Below are 27964 nucleotides of genomic sequence, written 5' to 3'. Positions count from 1 at the left end.
TGACTGAATATTGTCAGAATGTTCAGAACAAGATGTTCAAGACGAAAAGGAAAAGGATTTCATAACAACTAGGTAACCATAGTGTCCTGTCACTGTGAGTATCTACTGCCACCTACAGAACACCTTACAGAACAGTGTACCAGCAGAGAGACTCAGGCTCGGGGTTGCACTGCCACCTACAGAACATCTTACAGAACAGTGTACCAGCAGAGAGACTCAGGCTCGGGGTTGCACTGCCACCTACAGAACATCTTACAGAACAGTGTACCAGCAGAGAGACTCAGGCTCATGGTTGCACTGCCACCTACAGAACACCTTACAGAACAGTGTACCAGCAGAGACTCAGGCTCGTGGTTGCACTGCCACCTACAGAACACCTTACAGAACAGTGTACCAGCAGAGAGACTCAGGCTCATGGTTGCACTGCCACCTACAGAACAGTGTACCAGCAGAGAGACTCAGGCTCGTGGTTGCACTGCCACCTACAGAACACCTTACAGAACAGTGTACCAGCAGAGAGACTCAGGCTCGTGGTTGCACTGCCACCTACAGAACACCTTACAGAACAGTGTACCAGCAGAGAGACTCAGGCTCGTGGTTGCACTGCCACCTACAGAACACCTTACAGAACAGTGTACCAGCAGAGAGACTCAGGCTCGTGGTTGCACTGCCACCTACAGAACACCTTACAGAACAGTGTACCAGCAGAGAGACTCAGGCTCATGGTTGCACTGCCACCTACAGAACACCTTACAGAACAGTGTACCAGCAAAGAGACTCAGGCTCGTGGTTGCACTGCCACCTACAGAACACCTTATAGAACAGTGTACCAGCAGAGAGACTCAGGCTCGTGGTTGCACTGCCACCTACAGAACACCTTACAGAACAGTGTAGCAGCAGAGAGACTCAGGCTCATGGTTGCACTGCCACCTTTTGGATTACTATGGCCATACTTTTAATATTAGCCAACTACCATTCCACTAATAAAAAAGTATCCACAGAGTAACTATTTGCTCCACTTCTTACCCAAAATGAACAGTCTATTAACTATTTACTAAAGTGTATTAACTTTATAAAACCTGACAAAGGCACAGGAAGCTTGCATGTACGTGTGTGTGTGTGTGTGTGTGTGTGTGTGTGTGTGTGTGTGTGTGTGTGTGTGTGTGTGTGTGTGTGTGTGTGTGTGTGTGTGTGTGTGTGTGTGAGAGAGAGAGAGAGAAACTGGTTTCGGTTGGCCTGGCCGGGTCTGCCTGTTACCCATCCCATGTCCGTCCTTCCTGAACTCCTGCTGTGTCCAGGTGTTGCTCTCGTCAGCACAAGCTTCCCTCCATTACTGCCCAACTGGCCATTCAGCAGCTCTCTCACGCATCTACCGAATGTGTGTGTTTGTGTAAGTCTGTGTGTCTCTGTGTGTGTGTGTGTGTGTGTGTGTGTGTGTGTGTGTGTGTGTGTGTGTGTGTGTGAATGAAAAAAGGGAGCTGTTTCAGCCATTCCCAAAAAAATCGCATTCATTATTAAATAATGAGTTTAAAATACAGGTAAAATAGAGTCTATGTACATTGGGCTTTTATTTTGAAGTCACGTGTCAAGAAGAAACTATTCCCACCTTGGAATCCTTTTAGTGAGATTTGTCTAATCAGATTACGTAGGGACGTAGAACTCTCCCTACACTGACGCTGGTTGGTCATGTAAATAAACTCAAGCCGTCTTTTTATATCGTTTTGCAATAGGCCATTCATTGTACGTACAAGGCTCATGTGATACATGGGATAATCACGTTTCTGAATTGTGACAAAATAACTGTGTCTATGGCAATTATTAACATATTTTGATGTTAAATCATTCCAACGAAGATTCGGAGGAGGACGAGGAGGAGGGAGATGGAGGAAGAGCGAAATATGTTTCTATTGTGACAATTTTTTTCTCTGGTTTCATACCAGGTAGGCTACGTGTTCTAAGTTACCATTTAGCATTTCCAAATACTCACATTTATATTGGCTAAAAGATACCCTACAAAAACATAAATATGAGTCCTATTTTACATTTATTTACATCGTCTTCTGAAATTTTCGGGGCGCTTTGTACTGTATCAGGGCGACTGTTGAGATGTATCTTTACACTAGATGGCGCTCTAGGTATTTTGGATACAGTTTTACTTTAAGTGGTTTGACCATTTCATCATCATATCGCGACATCATCTGCAGCTACTGCGGGAATGTAGTTTTTAACAGTGACAACGCCAAATAGGTGTTGTTTTCATAGTCAAATATTTTTGTACGAACAGTGTATTGTAAGTGTCATTTGTTCGGTCGAGTTCCATCTCACCGGTTATTTTATATGTCTGATATTATGGACATATTTGGGCGTTTTGTTGTGAAATTGCTCTTCCGGGGTGCTAGCCAGTCAGCTAGCTAAATTACTCAACTAGTGTCACTTCAGGGAAATGTGTTTCTTGTGACACAATAGAAACATAATTTCACAGTGGTTCACAACCTCAAGAGTGTTTCCTTTATTGTCGTGTTAATCGAAGGCCCGTCTTATACAGGATTCCTTCAGAATTCGGCCTGCTTTCGAAGAGTCGCGATGCTGAACGTCCCATCCCAGTCGTTCCCTGCAGCCAGCTCGCAGCAGCGTGTTGCTCCAGCCGGTCAGTCCGGCAGGAACAAGGTACTGTACCGGTAGTTGACGACATGATTGTGTGTGAGAGTTATGCCTTTATATCATACATAATGTTGATGACCCATCAATGGGCTAGACTATTGTGGTCCTACTATGTGAATGTTCTGTGCTGTAGTCCAATTTTAAATTGAGTTAGAAAACCCTGTCTGCAAAGTCAACCATAAATTGATTGTCATCATGCCACACCCTTTGACACCACTTTACTCTTTACTGAACTGTAAGTGTAAGGCTGTATTATCATGATACCACCTTTTGTGACTGTGAGGGCTGTTCTTCCATGTTGTTTCAGGTAGCATTGAAGCCTGGCCACAGTCTGATGGACTGGATCCGTGTGGCTAAGAGTGGCCGAGACCTGACAGGGCTGAGAGGTAGACTCATAGACGTCACGGAGGAGGAGCTGCAAAAACACAACACACGGCACGACTGTTGGACCTGCATACGAGGTGACACAAGCTAGCCCTATACTGTATACACACACACAACACTGGTCCTGGTGTTTTGCAGGTTTTTGTTTAAGCCCAGTGCTAACACACTAGATTTAACTAATCAAGGGCTCAATGCCTCTCCAGGGCTAGAGTTGGAGAAACTGGGGTATTACTTAAATTGTTCAGGAAAATAAATGTGAAAAGTACACATACACACACAGTAGCCACATACTATCTGTACACAATTCTTCTCTCCACCTTCCGTAGTCCTAATTGAGTGATTCCTCACGAAATCCAGACAAAACAAATGCCATGATTTGGGGGATTTCTACGAAATGTAATCCATAGAATAGTCCTTTCAAGGAAAGATTGTATTTGATATTTGTATCTCAAAGCATAATTGAGAAATAGTTCATCAAAGGTGGCATATTTATTACATTTTGCCTTACCCAGGCCTCCTTTAATAGCCAATAATGTTTAACCTGTCGATGCTGCAATACAAAGCAAAAATGTGTTTCATATGAAGCTTTACCACTTGCTCTGTAATATGAGTAGTATTTTGAGTTTATTTTATTTTTTACAGGGACAGTGTACATTAATCAACGTTTCAGTAAAAGTGCCAGTTTTAGCCAGCCGGCTAATTTTCAACCGCAGTCCCTGGGCAGGTTATTAAAAACAATTACAATATAGACAATCATAGAACAGTGAGCACACGCAAGACATAGCATAAAGACAGAGCAACATAGGACAAGCAAGATGTAGCATACAGACAGAGCAACATAGAACAAAAAGCAACAAGACAAAATCCATAAAAACAAAGTGTTTCCACACCTCACAAGCTACAGACAACAGACAACATGGAAAGCGGCAATACACAGCTAGGGATTATGTTCACAAATCTGATTGACCTTTAGCCATGTCTTCATGCATTTTGTGAAAGTGTGATATGTGGTGCAGTTGTGTGTGTCTGATGGCAGTGTATTCCAGACATGGGACGCTCTCACAGAGAAAGCGGATTTACTAAAGGTGCTTTTCCTTAAGGGAACTATACAGTCACCTCTCATGGCAGACCTTGTGGATCTGCTGCCATATGTTTGGATTTTCTGTTTAACAAAAGTACTGAGTGGAGGGGGAGCTAGGCCATTTAGGATCTTGAATACAAGACATGCGTCGGTATATTGCACCAGATTTTCCCAACTCAGGAGCTCATGCTTTCTGAGGATGTAACAGTGATGATGGCTATTGGGCTTCCTATCGAGCACTTTGAGAGCCTGTTTGTAGACAGACTGAATAGGTTTTAATGTTGTATAGCAAGCTTGGGTCCAACTAGTCAAGCAGTATGTTAAGTGGGGGAGTATCCTCGATTTGAAGTACAGTCATGCTACCTCTGTGGTCAAACAATTTCGTATAAATCGGAAATTAGCTAGGTTGAATTTGGTTATTTGAATTACCTTTTTCACATGCTTTTTAAAAGAGAGGTTGGAATCAAGTATGATTCCAAGGTACTTAAAATCAGATACCACCTGGAGCTTCTCCCCTGACACATAGACATCTGGCTCAGTAGCATCTGTTGCCCTCTTTGTGAAGAACATGCAAACAGTTTTTTTCACATTGAGATGCAAACACGAGTCACTGAGCCACTTTGTAACCTGGACCATTACAGTAGTGAGTTCTTGTGCAGCTTGTTGTTTGCTCTTTGCATGCACATATATCACTGTATCATCTGCATACATTTGAACTTCAGACCCAGTGCAGACGGAAGGCAGATCATTAATGTACAGGCTGAACAAGAGGGGCCCCAGTATTGACCCTTGGGGCACGCCCACATCATAGCTAAGAGTGGGCGACAGCTCATTGCTCACTCTGACACACTGAGTTCTGCCTTCAAGGTATGATTTCATCCATCTCAAGGCATCGGGGGAAAAGTTGAACTTGGACAATTTTGTGATGAGAATCTCATGGTTAACAGTATCGAAAACGTTCCTTAGGTCCAGAAACACAGCCCCAACAACGCCCCCTTTGTCCATCTTGGACTTCACATTTTCCAGAAGAAAGCAGTTGGCCGTTTCTGTGGAGTGTTTCGCTCTGAAGCCAAACTGCATGGAGTGTAATGTGAAGGGGCTGTTGTTGAAGGGGCTGTTGTTTTGATTTCACAAAAAAATGTCTTACATTAATTTATGAGTATTTAATCATACAACATGAATATCGAAAATATGTTTAAAAATGCAATATATTGTTGAACATTATATACTCTACAGGCATATCAAAGTTCCAGACGGGGATCTCTGCTAGTTTTAAAGTTATGGCCCTTTAAAAAAATAATTGGCATAGTTCAGCATTGTAACCAATCACAGCCCTCCTTTTACTTGTATCATTGCACATCCTGCAAATCACCATTTTGAATACATTTTCACATTCACTCTTTTGTTAATGCTTAAAAATTGGGTCATAACTCTTAAAGTAGCAGAGATCCCACTCTTGAACTTTGCTAAGCCTGTAGAGTATATTATGTTCAACCATATATTAAAACATTTGCCAATTTCAATATCATGTTTATATTTTTCAATATTCATAAGTTAATGTAAAGAAAAAGTTATTGAAATAAAAATACTACTCATATTACAGAGAAGGCAGTATAGCTTCATATGACACCAATGTTTGCTTTGTAGCACCTACAGATGAACCACAATGGAGTCTTAAAGGAGGCCTAAGTTAGGACAAAATGTCATAATATGCCAACTTTGATAAATCATTTCTCAATTATGGTTTTAAATACAAATGTCAAGTCTATGTCAACAATCCTTCCTCCAAAGGACTATTACAATGCATTTTGTTACGTTACAGCCTTATTCTAGAATGGATTACATAGTTTTTTTCCCTCATCAATCTACACACAATGCCTCATAATGATAGTGAAGTAGGCTTGAAGAAATGTTTGCAAATTTATAAAAAATATAAAACAGATATCTTATTTAAATAAGTATTCAGACCCTTTCCTATGAGGCTCAAAATTGAACTCGGGTGCATCCTGTTTCCATTGATCATCATTGAGATGTTTCTACAACTTGATTGTAGTCAATCTGTGGTAAATTCAATTGATTGGACATGATTTGGAAAGGCACACACCTGTCTATATAAGGTCCCACAGTTGACAGTGCATGTCAGAGCCAAAACCAAGCCATGAGTTCGAAAGGAATTGTCTGTGGCGCTCCGAGACAGGATTGTGTCGAGGCACGGATCTGGGGATTGGTAACCCAAAAAAGTCTGCTGCATTGAATGTCCCCAAGAACACAGTGGCCTCCATCATTCTTAAACGGAAGAAGTTTGGAACCACCAAGACTCTTCCTACAGCTGATCATCCGGCCAAACTAAGCAATCGGGGGGGAAGGGCCTTGGTCACCTCCCTTGGTCACCAAGAACCTGATGGTCACTCTGACAGAGCTCCAGAGTTCCTCTGTGGAGATGGGAGAACCTTCCAGAAGGACAACCATCTCATCAGCACTCCACCAATCAGGCCTTTATGGTAGAGTGGCCAGACGGAAGCCACTCCTCTGTAAAAAGCACATGACAGGCCACTTGGTGTTTGCCAAAAGGCACCTAAAGGATTCTCAGACCATGAGAAACAAGATTCTCTGGTCTGATGAAACCAAGATTGAACTCTTTGGAGTTCTGGAGGAAACCTGACACCATCCCTATGGTGAAGCATGGTGGTGGCAGCATCATGCTGTGGGGATGTTTTTCAGCGGCAGGGAATGGGAGACTAGTCAGGATCAAGAAAAAGATGTATGGAGCAAAGAGATCCTTGAGGAAAACCTGCTCCAGAGCGCTCAGGACTTCAGACTGGGGCGAAGGTTGACCTTCCAACAGGACAAAGACCCTAAGCACACAGCCAAGACAATGCAGGAGTGACTTCGGGACAAGTCTCTGAATGTCCTTGAGTAGCCCTGCCAGAGCCCGGACTTGAACTCGATCGAACATCTCTGGAGAGACCTGAAAATAGCTGTGCAGCGACGCTCCCAATCCAACCTGACAGAGCTTGAGAATCTAACCTGCAGAGTAGAATGGGAGATACTCCCCAAATACAGGTGTGCCAAGCTTGTAGCGTCATACCCAAGAAGACTCAAGGCTGTAATCGCTGCCAAAGGTGCCTCAACAAAGTACTGAGTAAAGGGTCTGAATACTTATGTAAATGTGATATTTCAGTTTTGTATTTGTAATACATTTGCAAACATTTCTACAAACCTGTTTTTGCTTTGTAATTATCTGGTATTGTGTGTAGATTGATTAGGGAAAAAAACATTTTAAAATAAGGCTGTAACATAACAAAATGTGGAAAAGTCAAGGGCTCTGAATACTTTCCGAAGGCTCTTACATAGAGTGAAATCCCCAAAATCATGGTCTTTTTTTGTCTGGGTTTCGTGAGGAATCACTTTCGGAAGGAATCTAACACATTTCATCCTCTCATTTCCACATGTGCGTCATTGAGATTAAATGCAGTCATTGGTAGTCATGGAGTGGGTTCATTTGTCAAAGGACATTGAGTAATAAAGCTTAATTAAATTTGCTGTGAAGGAAGATTATGCAGGCTTTAGTGACTAGGACTCTGTCCACTTCTTCTGTTTCAGAGCAGAACAGGTGGCGCCCTCCCTCCCGCTGTATGCCTCTCTTTCTCTCTTCCCTCCCTATTACCTCTCTCTCGTACCCAAACTCATACACTCACATATGCTTGGCATACAGCAATCATTTTTTAGTACTTATTTGATAATCAGTCCTTAAAACAACAAATAACAACATCCAGCAGCAGCATTAGGTTGTAGAGAAGAAATATGGAATTAAACAGCCGTATGCTGATGCCATTATCATCATGTCTCATTTGTTATTCATGTTTTCAGATTTGTTGATCGCACTCATCAGCACTCCCATAGAGATGTGTGATGAAGGCATTAGCTAACCAATTTAATATCAGTAGGCTATAAGACAGTAATTGGCGATTATGTACACAAATCAAGGTTCCCTGTGGTGTACATACCTTCTCCTCTCATACAGTGTTTTCCTTGAGACTGTGTCTGTTTTCAGGGTCAGTGACTCGGCCAGGTCCTTATGTTGGGAGGAAAATGTTGTGTTTGTTGGGATAATGTCTTTGAGTAGGGCAAGTGTCTTTATGTTGTGAGAAGGCTTTCTACAGAAAGCATTGGAGGCTGGGCACAGCCTTCAACTCCCCCTCAACACCATACATTACAATTTGTATAGTTCATAGTTTAAGCGTTCATAACCATTTTTTGGAATGTATTTGCTGAATTCACTGTTATATTTGTCGGTGTGAGTGGGCCCACATACACGAGTTAGCCCTAATATACAGATATTTAATACATTTTTTTATTGTGAATTGCTAAATAAGCAATTCACAATAAAAAATGTATTGTGCATTTTGTGAGTATTTTGTAAATACATACTATTATTTCCTGTGTGTGTCTCAGGCATGGTTTATAATGTGAGCCCCTACATGGATTTCCACCCTGGAGGAGAAGAGGAGCTGATGAAGGCAGCTGGGATAGACGGAACAGACCTTTTTGACCAGGTCAGCTCTCGTTGGACTTTCCCGAGTTAAAGGACTACCTTGGAAGTTCACATGTTAAAACACACAAGTTCAAAACATTAAAGCACATAATGTGTGTTGTGATGCCGTGCGTGTCTAAGCTCTCTTGCTCACTTTCTCCCTGCCTGCCTTTGTCCCTGTATCTGTGGCCATATGAGCAGGTTCACCGTTGGGTGAACTATGAGTCCATGCTAAAGGAGTGTCTGGTAGGGAGGATGGCTGTGAAGGCCAGCACTGCTCTTAAAGGTACAGGAACACACAATCCCTCTGTCTCAGGACTTTAATGCACCGTATTCTCTCTTTCATGCAGGATGTTTTTTGACCCTTTCTAATTTGTCTCCACAGCTAAGTCTTTGATAAAGGACAGCATCACTCATTTAAATGGTAATGTACAAAATAACAATAAGAATAATGCACAAAAAAACCCTGTGATTGTTCTGTAGTGTCTGGTATTTGTGTGTGGGTGTTCTATATTCTCTGTGGCTGAAATCAGTCCTTACTCTTGTCTCTCTCTCTCTCCTCAGGTCTAGCCCCCCCTCCTTCGCCCACCTCCATGCTCCCTCCTGCTTTCCTCACCCCTCCCTCACCCTCCTCATCACTGCAACCCTCAGCCGCCCTGCCACCACCCCAACCCAAAGACGCCCGGCCCAGGTACGCTCACAAAACAACAAGAACAACTGTTATGATATTGAGAATGGTGACAGACTGGAGGATGTGAGGTGTGATAGATAGATGTGAGAAGGTAATGAACATACTGTATCTGTACATTGTTTTTTTTTAGGTATGACTGGTTTCAAACTGATGTCACAGTCAATATTGTGGTTTACACCAAACGGAAGGTAAACATCCCCACTTTGCAATTTTTAAATGGCAAGATTTGAGTGAAATGTGAGCCAGAATGTGCAGTAATTGTTCTTTAACCTCACCACCCACCCCTCTTTTCTCTCCCCTCTTTCCTTCTTCTCCCTTATTTTCTCTCCTCTCTTTTACCCCCTCTCCTATCTCAGCTCCCCAGCTCTGGCTGTACCATAGTTGACCTGCAAGATGGTGTTGTACGGGTGGAAGTTCTTCTGGGGAAAATGTCCTACATGCTGCGTCAACGTAAGCCGCAGCTTCCTTTGACTGTCCACTATGCCAGGGAGCTGTTTTCTGACATGAGTTGTCATAGCCGCCTCTTTCAATCTCCTTTCTTTTATCCATCTATTACAGCCATACTCTTTATTTTCTCTCTAACAATCCTGTACTAGGGGTGTGAACGTTTAAACCAAATTGGCATTGTTAACCAAAAACTGTTTACTATTATATTTTTCTTATTTCCTCCCATAAAATGTAAGTCACAGTGCAGTTATCACAACTAGCACTAACAGGCCCCGATCATCATCATAAAGGGAACATGCCTAACGCAACAATGCTGTAACATTAGTAGGAGGAGATATAAAGCGCTCTGAACTTCGTCGTTAACAGTCGGGAAAATGACAGGGACGTGACAGCAGCGAAGTCCTGTATGGTAATACTTTGAGAAGGTGATGAAACGCAAACTTTGAGAGGTAGAATTGAGCTACAGTGGCAGTACAGGTGCAGTGCTTAACCGTCTGAAAGGGAGGCACCTTGACACCCAAACCGTTGCTGGCAGCAGCAGCGCAGGCCCCCAACAACAGACATTAGACAGGCTCTTCAGTCTTCACACGAAAGAAGTGCGATAAGAGATGGAGTGAGAAAATCCCAGCGCTGATTACAGAAATTATTGCAGTTGATATGCAGCTATTTTCAATGGTAGAGGATGTTGGCTTCACTGCCCTGATGGCATATCTAGAACCAGACTACAAGATGCCATATCGAACAACCGTGATGGCCCAGATGGAGAAATTGTACAATGATTGCTCTGCAAAGTACAAAACGCGAGCTCTCAAAGTCAAACACCTCATATGTTGCGTTAACAACATCAAATCAAAGTTTATTGGTCGCGACCACAGATTTGCAGATGTTATCACAGGTGCAGCGAAATACATTGTTGGACATCTATGAACACGCGGTCTTACATCATCACTGCAACGAAACATCACATTGATGAGAAGTGGGACATAAGGTTGGGATGGGCGGTATGCCATATTTTACTATATACTGGTATTAAAATTGCACAGAGACGAGTTAGAAGGATCATTTACAGTTGAAGTTTACATACACCTTAGCCAAATACACTGCTCAAAAAAATAAAGGGAACACTTAAACAACACAATGTAACTCCAAGTCAATCACACTTCTGTGAAATCAAACTGTCCACTTAGGAAGCAACACTGATTGACAATACATTTCACATGCTGTTGTGCAAATGGAATAGACAACAGATGGAAATTATAGGCAATAAGCAAGACACCCCTAATAAAGGAGTGGTTCTACAGGTGGACCACAGACCACTTCTCAGTTCCTATGCTTCCTGGCTGATGTTTTGGTCACTTTTGAATGCTGGCGGTGCTTTCACTCTAGTGGTAGCATGAGATGGAGTCTACAACCCACACAAGTGGCTCAGGTAGTGCAGCTCATCCAGGATGGCACATCAATGGGAGCTGTGGTAAGAAGGTTTGCTGTGTCTGTCAGCGTAGTGTCCAGAGCATGGAGGCGCTACCAGGAGACAGGCCAGTACATCAGGAGACGTGGAGGAGGCCGTAGGAGGGCAACAACCCAGCAGCAGGACCGCTACCTCCGCCTTTGTGCAAGGAGGAGCAGGAGGAGCACTGCCAGATCCCTGCAAAATGACCTCCAGCAGGCCACAAATGTGCATATGTCTGCTCAAATGGTCAGAAACAGACTCCATGAGGGTGGTATGAGGGCCCGACGTCCACAGGTGGGGGTTGTGCTTACAGCCCAACACCGTGCATGACGTTTGGCATTTGCCAGAGAACACCAAGATTGGCAAATTTGCCACTGGCGCCCTGTGCTCTTCACAGATGAAAGCAGGTTCACACTGAGCACGTGACAGACGTGACAGAGTCTGGAGACGCCGTGGAGAACGTTCTGCTGCCTGCAACATCCTCCAGCATGACCGGTTTGGCGGTGGGTCAGTCATGGTGTGGGGTGGCATTTCTTTGGGGGGGGCCGCACAGCCCTCCATGTGCTCGCCAGAGGTAGCCTGACTGCCATTAGGTACCGAGATGAGATCCTCAGACACCTTGTGAGACCATATGCTGGTGCGGTTGGCCCTGGGTTCCTCCTAATGCAAGACAATGCTAGACCTCATGTGGCTGGAGTGTGTAAGCAGTTCGTGCAAGAGGAAGGCATTGATGCTATGGACTGGCCCGCCCGTTCCCCAGACCTGAATCCAATTGAGCACATCTGGGACATCATGTCTCGCTCCATCCACCAACACCACGTTGCACCACAGACTGTCCAGGAGTTGGCGGATGCTTTAGTCCAGGTCTGGGAGGAGATCCCTCAGGAGACCATCCGCCACCTCATTAGGAGCATGCCCAGGCGTTGTAGGGAGGTCATACAGGCACATGGAGGCCACACACACCACTGAGCCTCATTTTGACTTGTTTTAAGGACATTACATCAAAGTTGGATCAGCCTGTAGTGTGGTTTTCCACTTTAATTTTGAGTGTGACTCCAAATCCAGACCTCCATGGGTTGATAAATTGGATTTCCATTGATTATTTTTTGTGTGATTTTTTTTTTTTTTGTCAGCACATTCAACTATGTAACTATGTATTTAATAAGATTATTTCATTCATTCAGATCTAGGATGTGTTGTTTAAGTGTTCCCTTTATTTTTTTGAGCAGTGTACATTTAAACTCAGTTTTTCACAGTTCCTGACATTTAATCCAAGTAGAAAGTCCCTGTTTTAGGACAGTTAGGAATACCACTTTATTTTAAAAATGTGAAATGTCAGAATAATAGTAGAGAGAAGGATTAATTTCAGCTTTATTTCTTTCATCACATTCCCAGTGGGTCAGAAGTGTACATACACTCAATTAGTATTTGGTAGCATTGCCTTTAAATTGTTTAACTTGGGTCAAACGTTTCAGGTAGCCTTCCACAAGCTTTCCACAATAAGTTGGGTGAATTTTGGCCCATTCCTCCTGACAGAACTGGTGTAACTGAGTCAGGTTTGTAGGCCTCCTTGCTCGCACATGCTTTCAGTTCTGCCCACAAATTTTCTATGGGATTGAGGTCAGGGCTTTGTGATGGCCACTCCAATACCTTGACTTTGTTTTCCTTAAGCCATTTTGCCACAACTTTGGAAGTATGCTTGGGGTTATTGTCCATTTGGAAGACCCATTTGCGACCAAGCTTTAACTTCCTGACTGATGTCTTGAGATGTTGCTTCAATATATCCACATAATTTTTCTTCCTCATGATGCCATCTATTTTGTGAAGTGCACCAGTCCCTCCTTCAGCAAAGCACCCCCACAACATGATGCTGCCATCCCCGTGCTTCACGGTTTGGATGGTGTTCTTCGGCTTGCAAGCCTCCCCCTTTTTCCTCCAAACATAACGATGGTCATTATGGCCAAACAGTTCTATTTCTGTTTCATCAGACCAGAGAATATTTCTCCAAAAAGTACGATCTTTGTCCCCATGTGCAGTTGCAAACTGTAGTCTGGCTTTTTTATGGCGGTTTTGGAGCAGTGGCTACTTCCTTGCTGAGCGGCCTATCAGGTTATGTCGATATAGGACTCGTTTTACTGTGGATATAGATACTTTTCTACCTGTTTCCTCCAGCATCTTCACAAGGTCCGTGGCTGCTGTTCTGGAATTGATTTGCGCTTTTCGCACCAAAGTACATTCATCTCTGAGAGACAGAACAAGTCTCCTTTTTGAGCAGTGTGACGGCTGCATGGTCCCATGGTGTTTATACTTGCGTACTATTGTTTGTACAGATGAACGTGGTACCTTGGAAATTGCTCCCAAGGATGAACCAGACTTGTGGAGGTCTACAATTTCTTTGCTGATTTCTTTTGATTTTCCTGTGATGTCAAGCAAAGAGGCACTGAGTTTGAAGGTAGGCCTTGAAATACATCCACAGGTACACCTCCAATTGACTCAAATGATGTCCATTAGCCAATCAGAACTTCTAAAGCCATGACATAATTTTCTGGAATTTTCTAAGCTGTTTAAAGGCACAGTCAACTTAGTGTATGTAAACTTCTGACCCACTGGAATTGTGATACAGTGAATTATAAGTCTTATAATCTGTCTGTAAACAATTGTTCGAAAAATGTCTTGTGTCATGCACAAAGTACATGTCCTAACCGACTTGCCAAAACTATAGTTTGTTAACAAGAAATGTGTGGAGCAGTTGAAACGCTTAGGTTGGAGTCATTAAAACTAGTTCATGTAAACTTCTGACATCAACTGCAGTTGCTAAAGGCAGCCTGCAGTACCTCGGTCGGCCTTCAACTTGAGATACTTAATTAATGAGAGGAGGCAGCACTGAGCTAGCCTGCAACGTCACTTCTTAGACTAGCTCAAAGTGCACATGCAATTTTTCCAAAAACTCCTCCGTGAAGCAAGATGGTGACTTGCTGAAAATGCACTTTCTGATCTTCAAATGCGCCACTGAGCATTCTCATAGGAAACAATGGGGTGATGTTATCGATTGCGTCGTCCATATCTTTTACAGTCTCTGGGTTGCCATGACTGCGTTAGTTTTAATTGCATTGCCCGCTGGCGGTCATACGCAGCACCATCTCTGCATTGTGAATAGTTTTATGATGTTTTTCTTATCGTTTAAACAATACCAATTGCAGTTTAAACATTTAGACATTTTTTACATTTGTCACAATGCTATCCTGTACCCTAGGGCTGGCACAATTACCTTTACCCTTTAACTGATGAAGACCCCCTTAAAAAAATATACGCACATTTTGATTTTATTTTTTGTTGTGGTGTTGAACGAACAACTGACTGAAGACGGGACAGCCGACATTTGTGTCGTTGAGTCCATTTCTGCCGTAACATGGACAGTTAACAACGTGAGGAAACTTCGAACGGTTGTTACTGTGACCATGGCCATTTTAGCTGGCCAATTATCATCATCTAAAATTCCATGAACATCACAGACCTAGTCCATTATCAGCTGTAATTATATTATTGATTGCTGTCAAGGCTTATTTCTCCATCTGTGTTCCAGCCTGGAGGACTTGACACAATTACTGTCCAGTGTTTATCACTGGCTTATTAATGTTGGAGGGAAATATTGACTGTGTCAACCAGAGGAAATAAACACTGTGCCCATTTCCACTAAACCCTCTATCGGTCTATTTCTATCCCCCTCGGTCTGTCTCTCTCTTACTCTGTCTCTCTTTCCTTCTCTATCTTTCTGTAAATGGGGTGATGAATTTGATTTTATATTAATTTCTGGTAAACAACTCACTGGGAGGCTCTCTTTTTCAGGTCTAGCCCAAGAAGTAGATGGAAGCGTTGCTGGTAAGGAGAACATTTTCTGGTCTGATGTCTTTTCATAAGCTAAAGCTGACTAACTGTTAACGTTTACCAACTCCCTCCCTCGATCCCTCCCTCCCCATCTTTCTCCCTCTCGCTCTCTCGCTATGCTGGTACAGTTCACACAGCGTGTGCTGTGGGGAAGATTCAGGTCAGCATGCGTAAAGCAGCCAAAGGAAAGTGGGAGGAGCTTGGTGAATCACTGGAATTCCATGATTCTCTCTTCAGGATGAAAGATCGAGGTATGAATAGGGGCTCTTTTCCAATACGTCATTCCTTGATTCCTCACAGCCTCACTCCTCACCTTCTTCTCAAAACGCTTTGGAGGAGAATGTAAGAGGGGAGGGACCTTGTACTTTCTCCTCCAATGCGTTTTGAGGAGGCGGCAAGGAGAGAGGAAGTGAGGAATCGAGAAAAGACGAAAGAGACAGAATGCCATTTCAGACACATCCAAAGAGATGTTTATTCATCAGTCTTCTGAATTGATTTTATTACATTCCCCTATTAACCAAAATCACATGTTAGTTATTCACTCTCTCTCTCTCTGCAGCGATCTTCTACAGGGAGTGTATGTTAGTTTCTAAGACGGAGGTCACACACGACACCTGGGTGTTCCGGTTACAACTCCCTCTAGGGACACTCATGCACGTGCCAGTTGGGAAACACATCTACCTCAAGGCCCTCATCCAAGGTAAGGCCTAGCTTATAGATCCATGCTAATGCTACAACTAAGCTAGAGCTAATCCCATAGCAGCCCATGCGGTCCATTGCTAGTGCTTGTGCTATGCTACATTTTTTACATTTTATTTAACCTTTATTTATACATGCTTTTCTCATTGAGATAAAAATCTATTTTTCAAGCAAGACCTGGTCCAACAGCAGCAGGGGGAACAACGTTTCAGACAAAACAACTTGGATACACTAACACAACCCTGAACAAAACTATACATACACATACAGTACAACTATTACATAAAGAAACACAAATGTCATAACAAAAAAACCAGCTGTCCTAAAGACAATTACCAGATCAATGTGGAGCTATATTTACATCGACCAAGTGTTTAAACTCCACCAACATGACTAGATCATCACATTTTTGAAAATTACAGGACCACTGAGTTGAGTAACTAAAACTATTTCCACCATGACCTATTCTAATTCTTGGTACTGTTAAAAGCAAATGAGAATGTGACCGTAATTTATATATATTTACTGAGCTGATTTTTTTTATTTTTACAGATAGTGTCATTTTACCCAATATGGCCTTATAAATCAGTGTATACCAGTGTTCAAGCCTATGCAAGGTCAATGACGACCAGCCAACAGCACTGTAGAGATCACAATGATGTGTTTGATGTTTTTGATTGGTAGTGAACCTGAGGGCCGTATGCTATACTGAATCAATTGCTCTCAGGGTAGTGGTTGAAGCCTCAGGGTAGTGGTTGACGCCTCAGAGTAGTGGTTGACGCCTCAGGGTAGTGGTTGACGCCTCAGGGTAGTGGTTGACGCCTCAGGGTAGTGGTTGACGCCTCAGGGTAGTGGTTGACGCCTCTGGGTAGTGGTTGACGCCTCAGGGTAGTGGTTGACGCCTCAGGGTAGTGGTTGACGCCTCAGGGTAGTGGTTGAAGCATATATATAAAAAACATCACTAAAATCTAAAACCACCAGTAATGTACATCTTACCAGCTCCTTCCTGGCCTCCAGAGAAAAACAAGTCTTATGAAATGTGTAGACAGTTGGCTAATGCTATATCTGGGCTACTGCTAATCCCATAGCATCCCATGTAATTCATTGCTAATGTTAATGCTATATGTGTAGACAGTGAGGTGGTGAAGCCCTACACGCCAGTCGAGGAAACACTGGTACCAGCTACACTGGACTCCACACAGGGGACTGCAGCCACTGACATCTTCCTCATGATCAAAGTCTACCCAGATGGAGTGTTGACTCCACATCTAAACAACCTCAACATCGGTAAGTCTGAGGCCCCCAGGAACCCTCACTGTTACAGCTAAGTGGGTTGTTCAAATGTTATTTATCACATACACCGAATACAACTGGTGTAGACTTTTTACATTGAAATTCTGAACCGTTCCCAAAGATGCCGAGTTGAAATATTATTATATATATAGTTTTAAATAGTAACGAACAAAAGAGGAATCAAATAAGCCATTTACAGGGAGTACCAGATCAATGTGGAGCTATATACAGGGAGTACCAGATCAATGGGGAGCTATATACAGGGAGTACCAGATCAATGGGGAGCTATATACAGGGAGTACCAGATCAATGGGGAGCTATATACAGGGAGTACCAGATCAATGGGGAGCTATATACAGGGAGTACCAGATCAATGGGGAGCTATATACAGGGAGTACCAGATCAATGGGGAGCTATATACAGGGAGTACCAGATCAATGGGGAGCTATATACAGGGAGTACCAGATCATTGTGGCGCTATATACAGGGAGTACCAGATCATTGTGGCGCTATATACAGGGAGTACCAGATCAATGGGGAGCTATATACAGGGAGTACCAGATCAATGGGGAGCTATATACAGGGAGTACCAGATCAATGGGGAGCTATATACAGGGAGTACCAGATCAATGGGGAGCTATATACAGGGAGTACCAGATCAATGGGGAGCTATATACAGGGAGTACCAGATCAACGGGGAGCTATATACAGGGAGTACCAGATCATTGTGGCGCTATATACAGGGAGTACCAGATCAATGTGGAGCTATATACAGGGAGTACCAGATCAATGGGGAGCTATATACAGGGAGTACCAGATCAATGGGGAGCTATATACAGGGAGTACCAGATCAATGGGGAGCTATATACAGGGAGTACCAGATCAATGGGGAGCTATATACAGGGAGTACCAGATCAATGGGGAGCTATATACAGGGAGTACCAGAGCAATGGGGAGCTATATACAGGGAGTACCAGAGCAATGGGGAGCTATGTACAGGGAGTACCAGATCAATGGGGAGCTATGTACAGGGAGTACCAGATCAATGGGGAGCTATATACAGGGAGTACCAAATCAATGTACGAGCTACTTGCGGTTGATATATACACGAAGGCAAGGTAAAGAGAGTAGGCATCCGGATAGGTAATAATAAGAGTAAAGAAATATAAGGTTATCAGTGAGTAGGTTGTGTGCGTTTTGTTTGTGTGTGCGTGCGTGCGTGCGTGCATTTGTTTCTGTGTGAGTAAATGTATGTGTGTGTTCATGTGCTGTGTGTTCATATTAAGTGGAGGTCAAGTGTACGTCAATCTGCAGGTGGTTTAGCCGCACTGTGGAATACTAATGTCTCAGATACAGTGGGGGAAAAAAGTATTTGATCCCCTGCTGATTTTGTACGTTTGCCCACTTACAAAGAAATGATCAGTCTATAATTTTAATAGTAGGTTTATTTGAACAGTGAGAGACAGAATAACAACCAAAAAATCCAGAAAGATTTATGTTAAAAATGTTATAAAATGATTTGCATTTTAATGAGGGAAATAAGTATTTGACCCCTCTGCAAAACATGACTTAGTACTTGGTGGCAAAACCCTTGTTGGCAATCACAGAGGTCAGACGTTTCTTGTAGTTGGCCACCAGGTTTGCACACATCTCAGGAGGGATTTTGTCCCACTCCTCTTTGCAGATCTTCTCCAAGTCATTAAGGTTTCGAGGCTGACGTTTGGCAACTCGAACCTTCAGCTCCCTCCACAGATTTTCTATGGGATTAAGGTCTGGAGACTGGCTAGGCCACTCCAGGACCTTAATGTGCTTCTTCTTGAGCCACTCCTTTGTTGCCTTGGCCATGTGTTTTGTGTCATTGTCATGCTAGAATACCCATCCACGACCCATTTTCAATGCCCTGTCTGAGGGAAGGAGGTTCTCACCTAAGATTTGACGGTACATGGCCCCGTCCATCGTCCCTTTGATGCGGTGAAGTTGTCCTGTCCCCTTAGCAGAAAAACACCCCCAAAGCATAATGTTTCCACCTCCATGTTTGACGGTGGAGATGGTGTTGTTGGAGTCATTCCTCCTCCTCCAAACACGGCGAGTTGAGTTGATGTCAAAGAGCTCCGTTTTGGTCTCATCTGACCACAACACTTTCACCAGTTGTCCTCTGAGTCATTCAGATGTTCATTGGCAAACTTCAGACGGGCATGTATATGTATTCTTGAGCAGGGGGACCTTGCGGGCGCTGCAGGATTGCAGTCCTTCATGGCGTAGTGTGTTACCAATTGTTTTCTTGGTGACTATGGTCCCAGCTGCCTTGAGATCATTGACAAGATCCTCCCGTGTAGTTCTGGGCTGATTCCTCACCGTTCTCATGATCATTGCAACTCCACGAGGTGAGATCTTGCATGGAGCCCCAGGCCGAGGGATATTGACAGTTCTTTTGTGTTTCTTCCATTTGCGAATAATTGCACCAAATGTTGTCACCTTCTCACCAAGCTGCTTGGCGATGGTCTTGTAGCCCATTCCATTCTTGTGTAGGTCTACAATCTTGTCCCTGACATCCTTAGAACTCTTTGGTCTTGGCCATGGTGGAGAGTTTGAGATCTGATTGATTGATTGATTGCTTCTGTGGACAGGTGTCTTTTTTACAGGTAACAAACTGAGATTAGGAGCACTCCCTTTAAGTGTGCTTCTAATCTCAGCTCGTTACCTGTATAAAAGAAATCTTTCTGAGAGGGGTCATACTTATTTCCCTCATTAAAATGCAAATCAATTTATAACATTTCTGACATGCGTTTTTCTGGATACTTTTGTTGTTATTCTGTCTCTCACTGTTCAAATAAATCTACTATTAAAATTATAGACTGATCATTTCTTTGTCAGTGGGCAAACGTACAAAATCAGCAGGGGATCAAATACTTTTTCCCCCCACTGTAAGTGAGCAAGGTTGGCAACAACAACAACATGAAATAAAAAATAGCACGTCAGAAACCAGAAGGAAGGTTATTTTTCTTCCAACCAGGATTGATTAGATGACCTTTTGTTTACCATCAACTCATTTACATGTTTGCCTGCTGCGTACACAAGTAGACTAGGTGACAGAAGTTCTTGACTCCTGTGCGTAGATTTAAAATAAAAAAAACCTTTAACATCATTTAGTCTTTAAAATGCAATAAACAAGCATTGATTGTGATTGTGTACTGCATTTACTTGACCGTTAGTAATAACATGATTATGAAGTTTACATTCACAGAGAGGACTATACTCTTACCATTGTGATTAGGGATATTGTTATGATTAATAGTAGCACTTTGCAATTCTAGTCTCATTATGTATTTTGAGTATTAAATGTCATATGTTAGTTAGGGCTGGCACAGTTATTGTATAATCCTGTAACCAACAATAATCAACTTTTCTATTCGAGTAGATAATAGTCTTTTTACATGAAGTGGGTACATTTGGTAGTCATTTTCCGAGCAGAATGGCACGGTTCCAAACCTTTCAAGCGGTCCAAACCATTCCTTTTTGAGATAGGGGTGTCACTAATGCTGTTGTATTTAGTAGGTATGTCATAGCTAATATTCAGATATCCATTACAAGCTCAAAACATTTTTCAACAAAAAAGACAATTATGACAATGACTGTGGTCATTCGCATGACAACTAATCGTTACCTAAAATTCTATAATCGTCACAGACCCTATCTTTTTTCCTCCTCTCTCTTTCATCCTGTATCCTTTTGTCACCATGCTCTCTCTCTCTCTCCTCTTATTCATACATCAGCAGAAGCAGGCACTATTCAGATAAATCAATTACAGGGGGGGAGATTGCTCAGCTCCCGAACAGGATTGATGGTGTAATTAGTTTCTATTTAAAAACTCATCAACAGGTTGTTTTATCTCATCTATCCTCCCGACCCCTTCTCAGAGTCCAGCCTTCTACATAGTCAGGGTGCCAGAATATAACCCATCTTTCCTTTCCACCCACAATGAATCGGATTTCCTGGCCTTTGTATTGATTCCACTGTTAAGAGGACAAGACAATCTAAATCCATGACCTTCTTCTTACTGGAAAAGTAATTTTCCTACCAGTCCATCTGCACAGAAGTGGACAGGAAAATAGATGTTTCTTTATCTTTCTGTGTAAACTACGCTCAGTGACATGGCTTCAGGCTATCTAATTGTCCTAATCTGGCCCCCATTACCTGAATATATTATAGTGTTGAGTGATGTGTGTGGTTGCCTGGCGATGCAGGCCCAGCTGCAACATTGGGACAGATGGAGGATGTTTATTTCCCAGTCAGTCAGTTAAAGACAAAAAACATTCTCCATTACAACAGTACCATGTGCCTTTCACTGATATACAGTACATCAAGATAACACCTCATAACAAAGACTAGCTGTACAGTACAAACAGAAACCTCATGAAAGAGGAAATGGATAGCTGATAGTAGGGAATGAACAGACACTGTGTTCTGTATTCATTATTCAAGCTATCCTGCTTTTGTACTCCTTTAAAAAAAATACATTTACCGTAAATTCCGGACTATAAGCCGCAACTTTTTTCCCAGGCTTTGAACCTCGCGGCTTAAACAATGACGCGGCTAATATATGGATTTTTCCCGCTTTCAATTTTTTTTTTCTCCAAAAAAACACATTCTGTGACGTGCTCAGTTTTTTGGCGGCATGAAGCTTTCATTAGACCAATGAAATTGCCGAACGCGTTAAGGTCAAACAACTTTTTTGTTTACTGTTTAGATTAAATCGAGCGCTGTCAAACTTCCCATCATTCTGATTACGGTAGTCATTTTGTCACCCTCATGGCAAAGACACAGAGAAATTCATATGATGCAGCTTTCAAGTTGAAGGCGATTGATCTGGCGGGAGCTTGGTCTTAACCTCCCTGGGCAAGTCAACAGCCAGTGGAATCGCGTGGCGCGAAATACAAATACCTCATAAATGCTATTAATTCAATTTCTCAAACATATGACTATTTTACACCATTTTAAAGACAAGACTCTCATTAATCTAACCACATTGTCCGATTTCAAAAAGGTTTTACAACGAAAGCAAAACATTAGATTATGTCAGGAGAGTACCCTGCCAAAAATAATCACACAGCCATTTTCAAAGCAAGCATATATGTCACAAAAACCAAAACCACAGCTAAATGCAGCACTAACCTTTGATCTTCATCAGATGACACTCCTAGGACATTATGCTATACAATACATGCATGTTTTGTTCAATCAAGTTCATATTTATATCAAAAAACAGCTTTTACATTAGCATGTGATGTTCACAACTAGCATACCCACCGCAAACATCCGGTGAATTTACTACATTACTCACGATTAACGTTCACAAAATACAAAACCATTATTTTAAGAATTATAGATACAGAACTCCTTTATGCAATCGCGGTGTCAGATTTTAAAATAGCTTTTCGGCGAAAGCACATTTTGCAATATTCTGAGTAGATAGCCCGGCCATCACGGCTAGCTAATTTGACACCCACCAAGTTTGGCCCTCACCAAACTCAGATTTACTATAAGAAAAATTGGATTACCTTTGCTGTTCTTCGTCAGAATGCACTCCCAGGACTTCTACTTCAACTTCAAATGTTGTTTTGGTTCCAAATAATCCATAGTTATATTCAAATAGCTCCGTTTTGTTCGTGCGTTCAGGTCAGTATCCGAAGGGTGACGCGAGAGCGCATTTCGTGACAATTTATTTTTTTAAATATTCCATTACCGTACTTCGAAGCATGTCAAACGCTGTTTAAAATCAATTTTTATGCGTTTTTTTTTTTTTGCGTAAAATAGCGATAATATTCCAACCGGGCGACGTTGTATTTGTTGAAAGACTGAAAGAAAAACATGGAGTCCTCTCGTGGACGCGCACTCCAGTGTCATTGTTCCCTGCCTGACCACTCACAAAAACTCCTGCTGTTTTTCGCCCAGAGACTGCAGAGACGTCATTCCACTTTCTGGCGCCTTCTGAGAGCCAATGGAAGCCTTAGAAAATGTCACGTTACAGCAGAGATGCTGTATTTTTGATAGAGATGCCACAGAAGGAGAACAAATTGTCAGACAGGGCACTTCCTGTATGGAATCTTCTCAGGTTTTGGCCTGCCATATGAGTTCTGTTATACTCACAGATACCATTCAAACAGTTTTAGAAACTTTAGTGTTTTCTATCCAAATCTACTAATTATATGCATATTCTCGTTTCTGGGCAAGAGTAGTAACCAGTTTAAATCGGGTACGTTTTTTATCCGGCCGTGCAAATACTGCCCCCTAGCCCCAACAGGTTAATGCGTTGATGATAAGACGTTGGAAACAGCAGCGTGAGGAATTGACTCAGTGCAAAAAGACAACTAAAGCTTACTGCTAATTTTTTATTTTTTGTTACAAGCCGTGTTTCGTTAAAGCCTATTTATTTTTGTTACAAGCCGTGTTTCGTTAAAGCCTGTGTAAAGTTCCTTTTTTTCAATGTACCGGTAGGCACCTGCGGCTTAGACATGTGCGGCTTATTTACGTTCAAAATATTATTTATTTTGGGTGCGGCTTATATTCAGGTGCGCTTAATAGTCCGGAAATTACGGTATGTATTATCTGTTTTTGCTTATTCTTGTGTTTGTGTGGTTTCTCAGCTTAATGGGTTTCCTTCTCTCCTCTTCCCTGCTTGCCTAGGTAACCACCTGTCTGTCAGCAGCCCGGATGGTCCGTTCAGTCTCCGCCTCCTGCGTGAGGTCACTCACCTCTACCTGTTAGCAGCCGGCACGGGGTTCACGCCCATGGCTCGGGTGATCCGATTGGCCCTCCAGGACCTGGGCTCACTCAGGTGAAATACACTGTCATGGCTCCACCCAGAAACAACCCCTAGTATAGCCCCTCCCCCCTAAGCACTTCATGTAGATATGAAAGACTTGGAAAGGTGTAAGCAGTATGGAAAATATTCTGCCTATCCTATCAAATATACTGCTGTATTGTTGATCCTGTTCTTCCAGATATGTTATGCAGAGTATTTCCTTTCTACTTGTGACTGAATAGAAACTGAAGGAGGCTGTACTCTGACTGCTGTGCTATTGCAAGGCTGTCATTGTTCTCTTTCTGAGGATGTGTATACATTGTAACGGACAAGGCTGTCATTGTTCTCTTTCTGAGGATGTGTATACATTGTAAAGGACAAGGCTGTCATTGTTCTCTTTCTGAGGATGTGTATACATTGTAACGGACAAGGCTGTCATTGTTCTCTTTCTGAGGATGTGTATATATTGTAAAGGACGAGGTTGTTCTGACGGCATGGGATCTGTGTGTTCTAGGAAAACCAAGCTGATGTTCTTCAACAGACAGGAAAGGGACATCCTGTGGCACTCTGAACTGGACGTCCTCGCTGCTGAAGATGAGAGGTGTGTGTGTTGCACTGTGTATTCATATTGAAGGTGGTCATTATGAGACTGGCTGCGTTAATGTCAGCAAGACTGACCCTCTGTGTGTGTGTGCGTGTGCGTGTGTGTGTGCGCGTGTGTGTGTGTGTGTGTGTGTGTGTGTGTGTGTGTGTTGCCCGCTCCAGATGTCTATGATTGCATGTCGTCATGGTGTGTGAACACTCCCCATCATTACCATTTTGACTAAAATCTCATGTGAACCATTACCTGTGAAGCAGCATTAACACATACATGTTACTGTACATGTAGTCTTGCTGCTAGGCTAGGCAGAGAATGTTCTCTCTCTTCATCTCTGTCAGTGTACAGTATGTTCTGATGATCTGTCTGTCATTGGTAAGGCAGAAGATACATTTGTTTCTTACATTCTATGGTTCCAGGTGGAGTATGTTCTGTCAGAGCCATGTGATAGGTTCTATTCTGCTCTATTCTATGGTTCCAGGTTCTAGGTGGAGTATGTTTTGTCAGAGCCGTTTGATGGGTTCTGTTCTGCTCTATTATATGGTTCCAGGTTCCAGGTGGAGTATATTCTGTCAGAGCCGTGTGATGGGTGGACAGGCAGGAAGGGGCGGGTTGAGTCCTCCATGCTGACTGACTTCCTGGTTAGGCCTGAGGGCTCAAAGGTCTTTGTGTGTGTGTGTGGCCCCTCAGCCTTCACCGAGCTGACTGTGGGGTGAGTGACACTCCACACCCCTCTACACACTCCAGTTAGGCATTTAGCCGGGCGGCAAGTAGCCTAGTGGTTAGAGCGTTGGACTAGTAACGAAAGGTTGCAAGATCGAATCCCCGAGCTGACAAGGTAAAAATCTGTGTTTTTATGTTAATGTAGATTCAAGCTATTTCAGGATATGTAGTGCAAGAAAGTTAGCCTGTATAACTTTTGATAACTTTTCCCACCTTTAGGCTTTCTGACTCCCCTTCTCACTTCTCTCAATCTCCCTCCTCTCTTTCTCAGGTTGGTGAGACAGCATTGTTTCAGTGAAGAGGAGATTCATGCGTTCCAGGGCTGAGTGCCTGTCTCAGACCTGACATATTTCAAACTCACAGCCTGAGGTGTCAATGGGACATTGAGAGAACAATGTGTGTGTGTGAGAGAGAGAAAGAAGACACAATTTGTGAGAGAGTGTCTGGGAGAGAAGATATGTTGTTAGGCTGCAGGCCAATGTGTTTTTTGGCACAATGTCTTTCTATGCACTGTAGACTGAACTGATGGACCTGAGACCTGTGGTTAGCAGCGATGCCAGAGACCCACAGAGGCTCTTTGAATCTGGAAGGAAATTAGCTCTGTCTCTCGCTCTCGCTCCCTCTCTCTCTGTGTGTCTCTGTCTCTCTCTCTCTCTCTCTGGTGCTTTGAAACACGGATGGACAGTTATTCTCTCTGGTCGCTTAGGACGTGACCGCTGGGCTCTCTGAGCTGGTGAATCACACACAAAGGATGAATGGCCAATTACCCAGCAGCACTGAAACCTCAGGTCAACATCTTCAGCTCACTGTCTGTCTATGTCTGTACCAGAGCTTTTTGAATCGTCCTGTCCTTGAACACTCCTCTGCTCTGACCACAGAGAGAGAGGTCTGGGGTTGTTTATGAGGAGTTCTGATCATTTAAATCTTCCTTTTGTTGAAGAAGTAATGAGAATTTCCAACCTGCTGTTGGCATATACCCTCCTACAGAGAGTTATTATTATTCAGCTAGTTGTTTTGGCTGTGCTGCTGCTGTTCTGTCTGTTTTGCAGCCTGTGGTTCTGTTTGAGAGAGACTGATGGTTAAGCAGACCAGTCTTCAGAATCAGTACTTTTACTCTCTCTCTCTCTCTCTCTCTCTCTCTCTCTCACTCTCACTCTCACTCTCACTCTCACTCTCACTCTCACTCTCACTCTCACTCACACTCACACTCAGGTTGATGTTGTAGTACTCACAGTAGGTGAAACATACCAATGGGAATACATTACGCAATACATTACACACCTACGTAAATGTATTTAAATAATTCAATTATATTTTTATTAAATGTATATATTTCATTCATTAATACCTCGAGCCCACAGTGATCTGATTAAGTGTTTGATGCAGTTAAATGATTGTAAAATGCTTCCGGGAACCCTGACCATGCGTCCTTTACTCTTTCTCACTCTTGTGAAATACATGAGGTTGGTAAGGCACCAACTATTGTGATTTCTCCTCGTGGAACATCAAACTGCCAGACCGAACTATGTCAATCCTGCAGAGTTGTTCTATGCTATGTGTGGTCCCTCTGGTAAGATGTAGCTCTGCTATTAACCTAATAAGAGGGGCTCTTATCTGGCCGTTTCCAGCTGCAGTCAGTTCATCTGCCTCTAGAAGTATCCTTCCAGACATCATTACTGAGTCAATCTGGATGAAAATGGAACAAAATGGCCATGAAATTGAAGGTGTATTTTCATGAAATCTCGTAGATGTCGTTTTGGAGAGGAGAAACATTTATATTGGACATTGGTATCAATAAAGCATGTCCATGAATGTATGCGATCTTGACTTTTTCACAGTTTATTTTTCTCTAATTTGTTCTCTGTAGATTGTATGGAAAGTGCTATTTAAAAACCTTGTCCTGCGTGGCATTTACTTTTTAATAACATCAAAGTACATAATGTCATGGTCATTTTCTTCCTTTTTCACACAAAAGGAATTGCAGCATTTCTTACCATTTGAACATAACCATTTCAATGATCACACCTGCCAACGTAACACACAAGGCCATGCTACGTGCAATACTATAACAGTCAAGCTTCTATGGATGAAAAGTACTTGATGAAAGTACCAGTTGTTTCGCATGACAAAAATGACTGAAATGTGTTGGGTTCTGGTTTTTAAAGAAATACACAAGCTGATTATTTCGATTTGGTTTTGTAGCTCATCTAATGTTGATCTAACCACATCTCTTTTAATACATGTCCAGCTTTGTACATCATGCACATTATAACTAGCATGTCAATCATATGAGCTGTCCTGAAGCAAATTAAAAGATGCACTAAATATTTTTGTTGTGTTTAGATTCAGAGCCCTGGTTGTTTTGTGTTCAGTTGTTTCTGGCTGAAATGTACTACAGTAAATTCATTCATTAAATCCTTCACCTCAGGGAAGAGGCAATTCAAATGTGCAGAGGAATGATTTCACAACCACACCAGGAAGTAGAGGATTTTAAAGACTTACACTGAAAGACACATATGCAAAGCTGCAATTATCCAAGGAAAAATACACCCTGCAGTCTGTCTGGCTTCACTCTGTCTGTTTCTCTTCTCCCCCCACACCCCCCATCTGCCCTTTGGATTGTCTATACACACACACACACAGTGTTATCTTAGTAAATGGCATTATGTTGGTGGCCAGCCATTCCCTATAGGTATAGGTTCCCCACCCACTAGGC

General features: G+C 42.7%; 1 protein-coding gene across 1 annotated transcript; it reads left to right on the top strand.

The window, feature by feature from the left end:
* The first annotated feature begins 1703 nt into the window (after positions 1-1703).
* Positions 1704-25656, top strand: LOC115165682 (cytochrome b5 reductase 4). Its single transcript, XM_029718967.1, has 17 exons — positions 1704-1940; positions 2546-2667; positions 2969-3122; positions 8582-8682; positions 8862-8946; positions 9046-9084; positions 9225-9351; positions 9482-9539; positions 9708-9801; positions 15095-15127; positions 15262-15384; positions 15693-15833; positions 16964-17119; positions 23810-23960; positions 24442-24528; positions 25076-25237; positions 25520-25656. The coding sequence occupies exons 1-17, from the start codon at positions 1832-1834 to the stop codon at positions 25572-25574; spliced, it is 1797 nt and encodes a 598-aa protein (XP_029574827.1). The 5' UTR covers positions 1704-1831; the 3' UTR covers positions 25575-25656.
* Positions 25657-27964: the final 2308 nt, after the last annotated feature.

The sequence above is a fragment of the Salmo trutta genome, chromosome 3, assembly GCF_901001165.1.
Source record: "Salmo trutta chromosome 3, fSalTru1.1, whole genome shotgun sequence".
Taxonomy (NCBI): domain Eukaryota; kingdom Metazoa; phylum Chordata; class Actinopteri; order Salmoniformes; family Salmonidae; genus Salmo; species Salmo trutta.
Note: the sequence above shows the minus strand (reverse complement) of the source record. Positions and strands in the feature narration are given on the sequence as shown.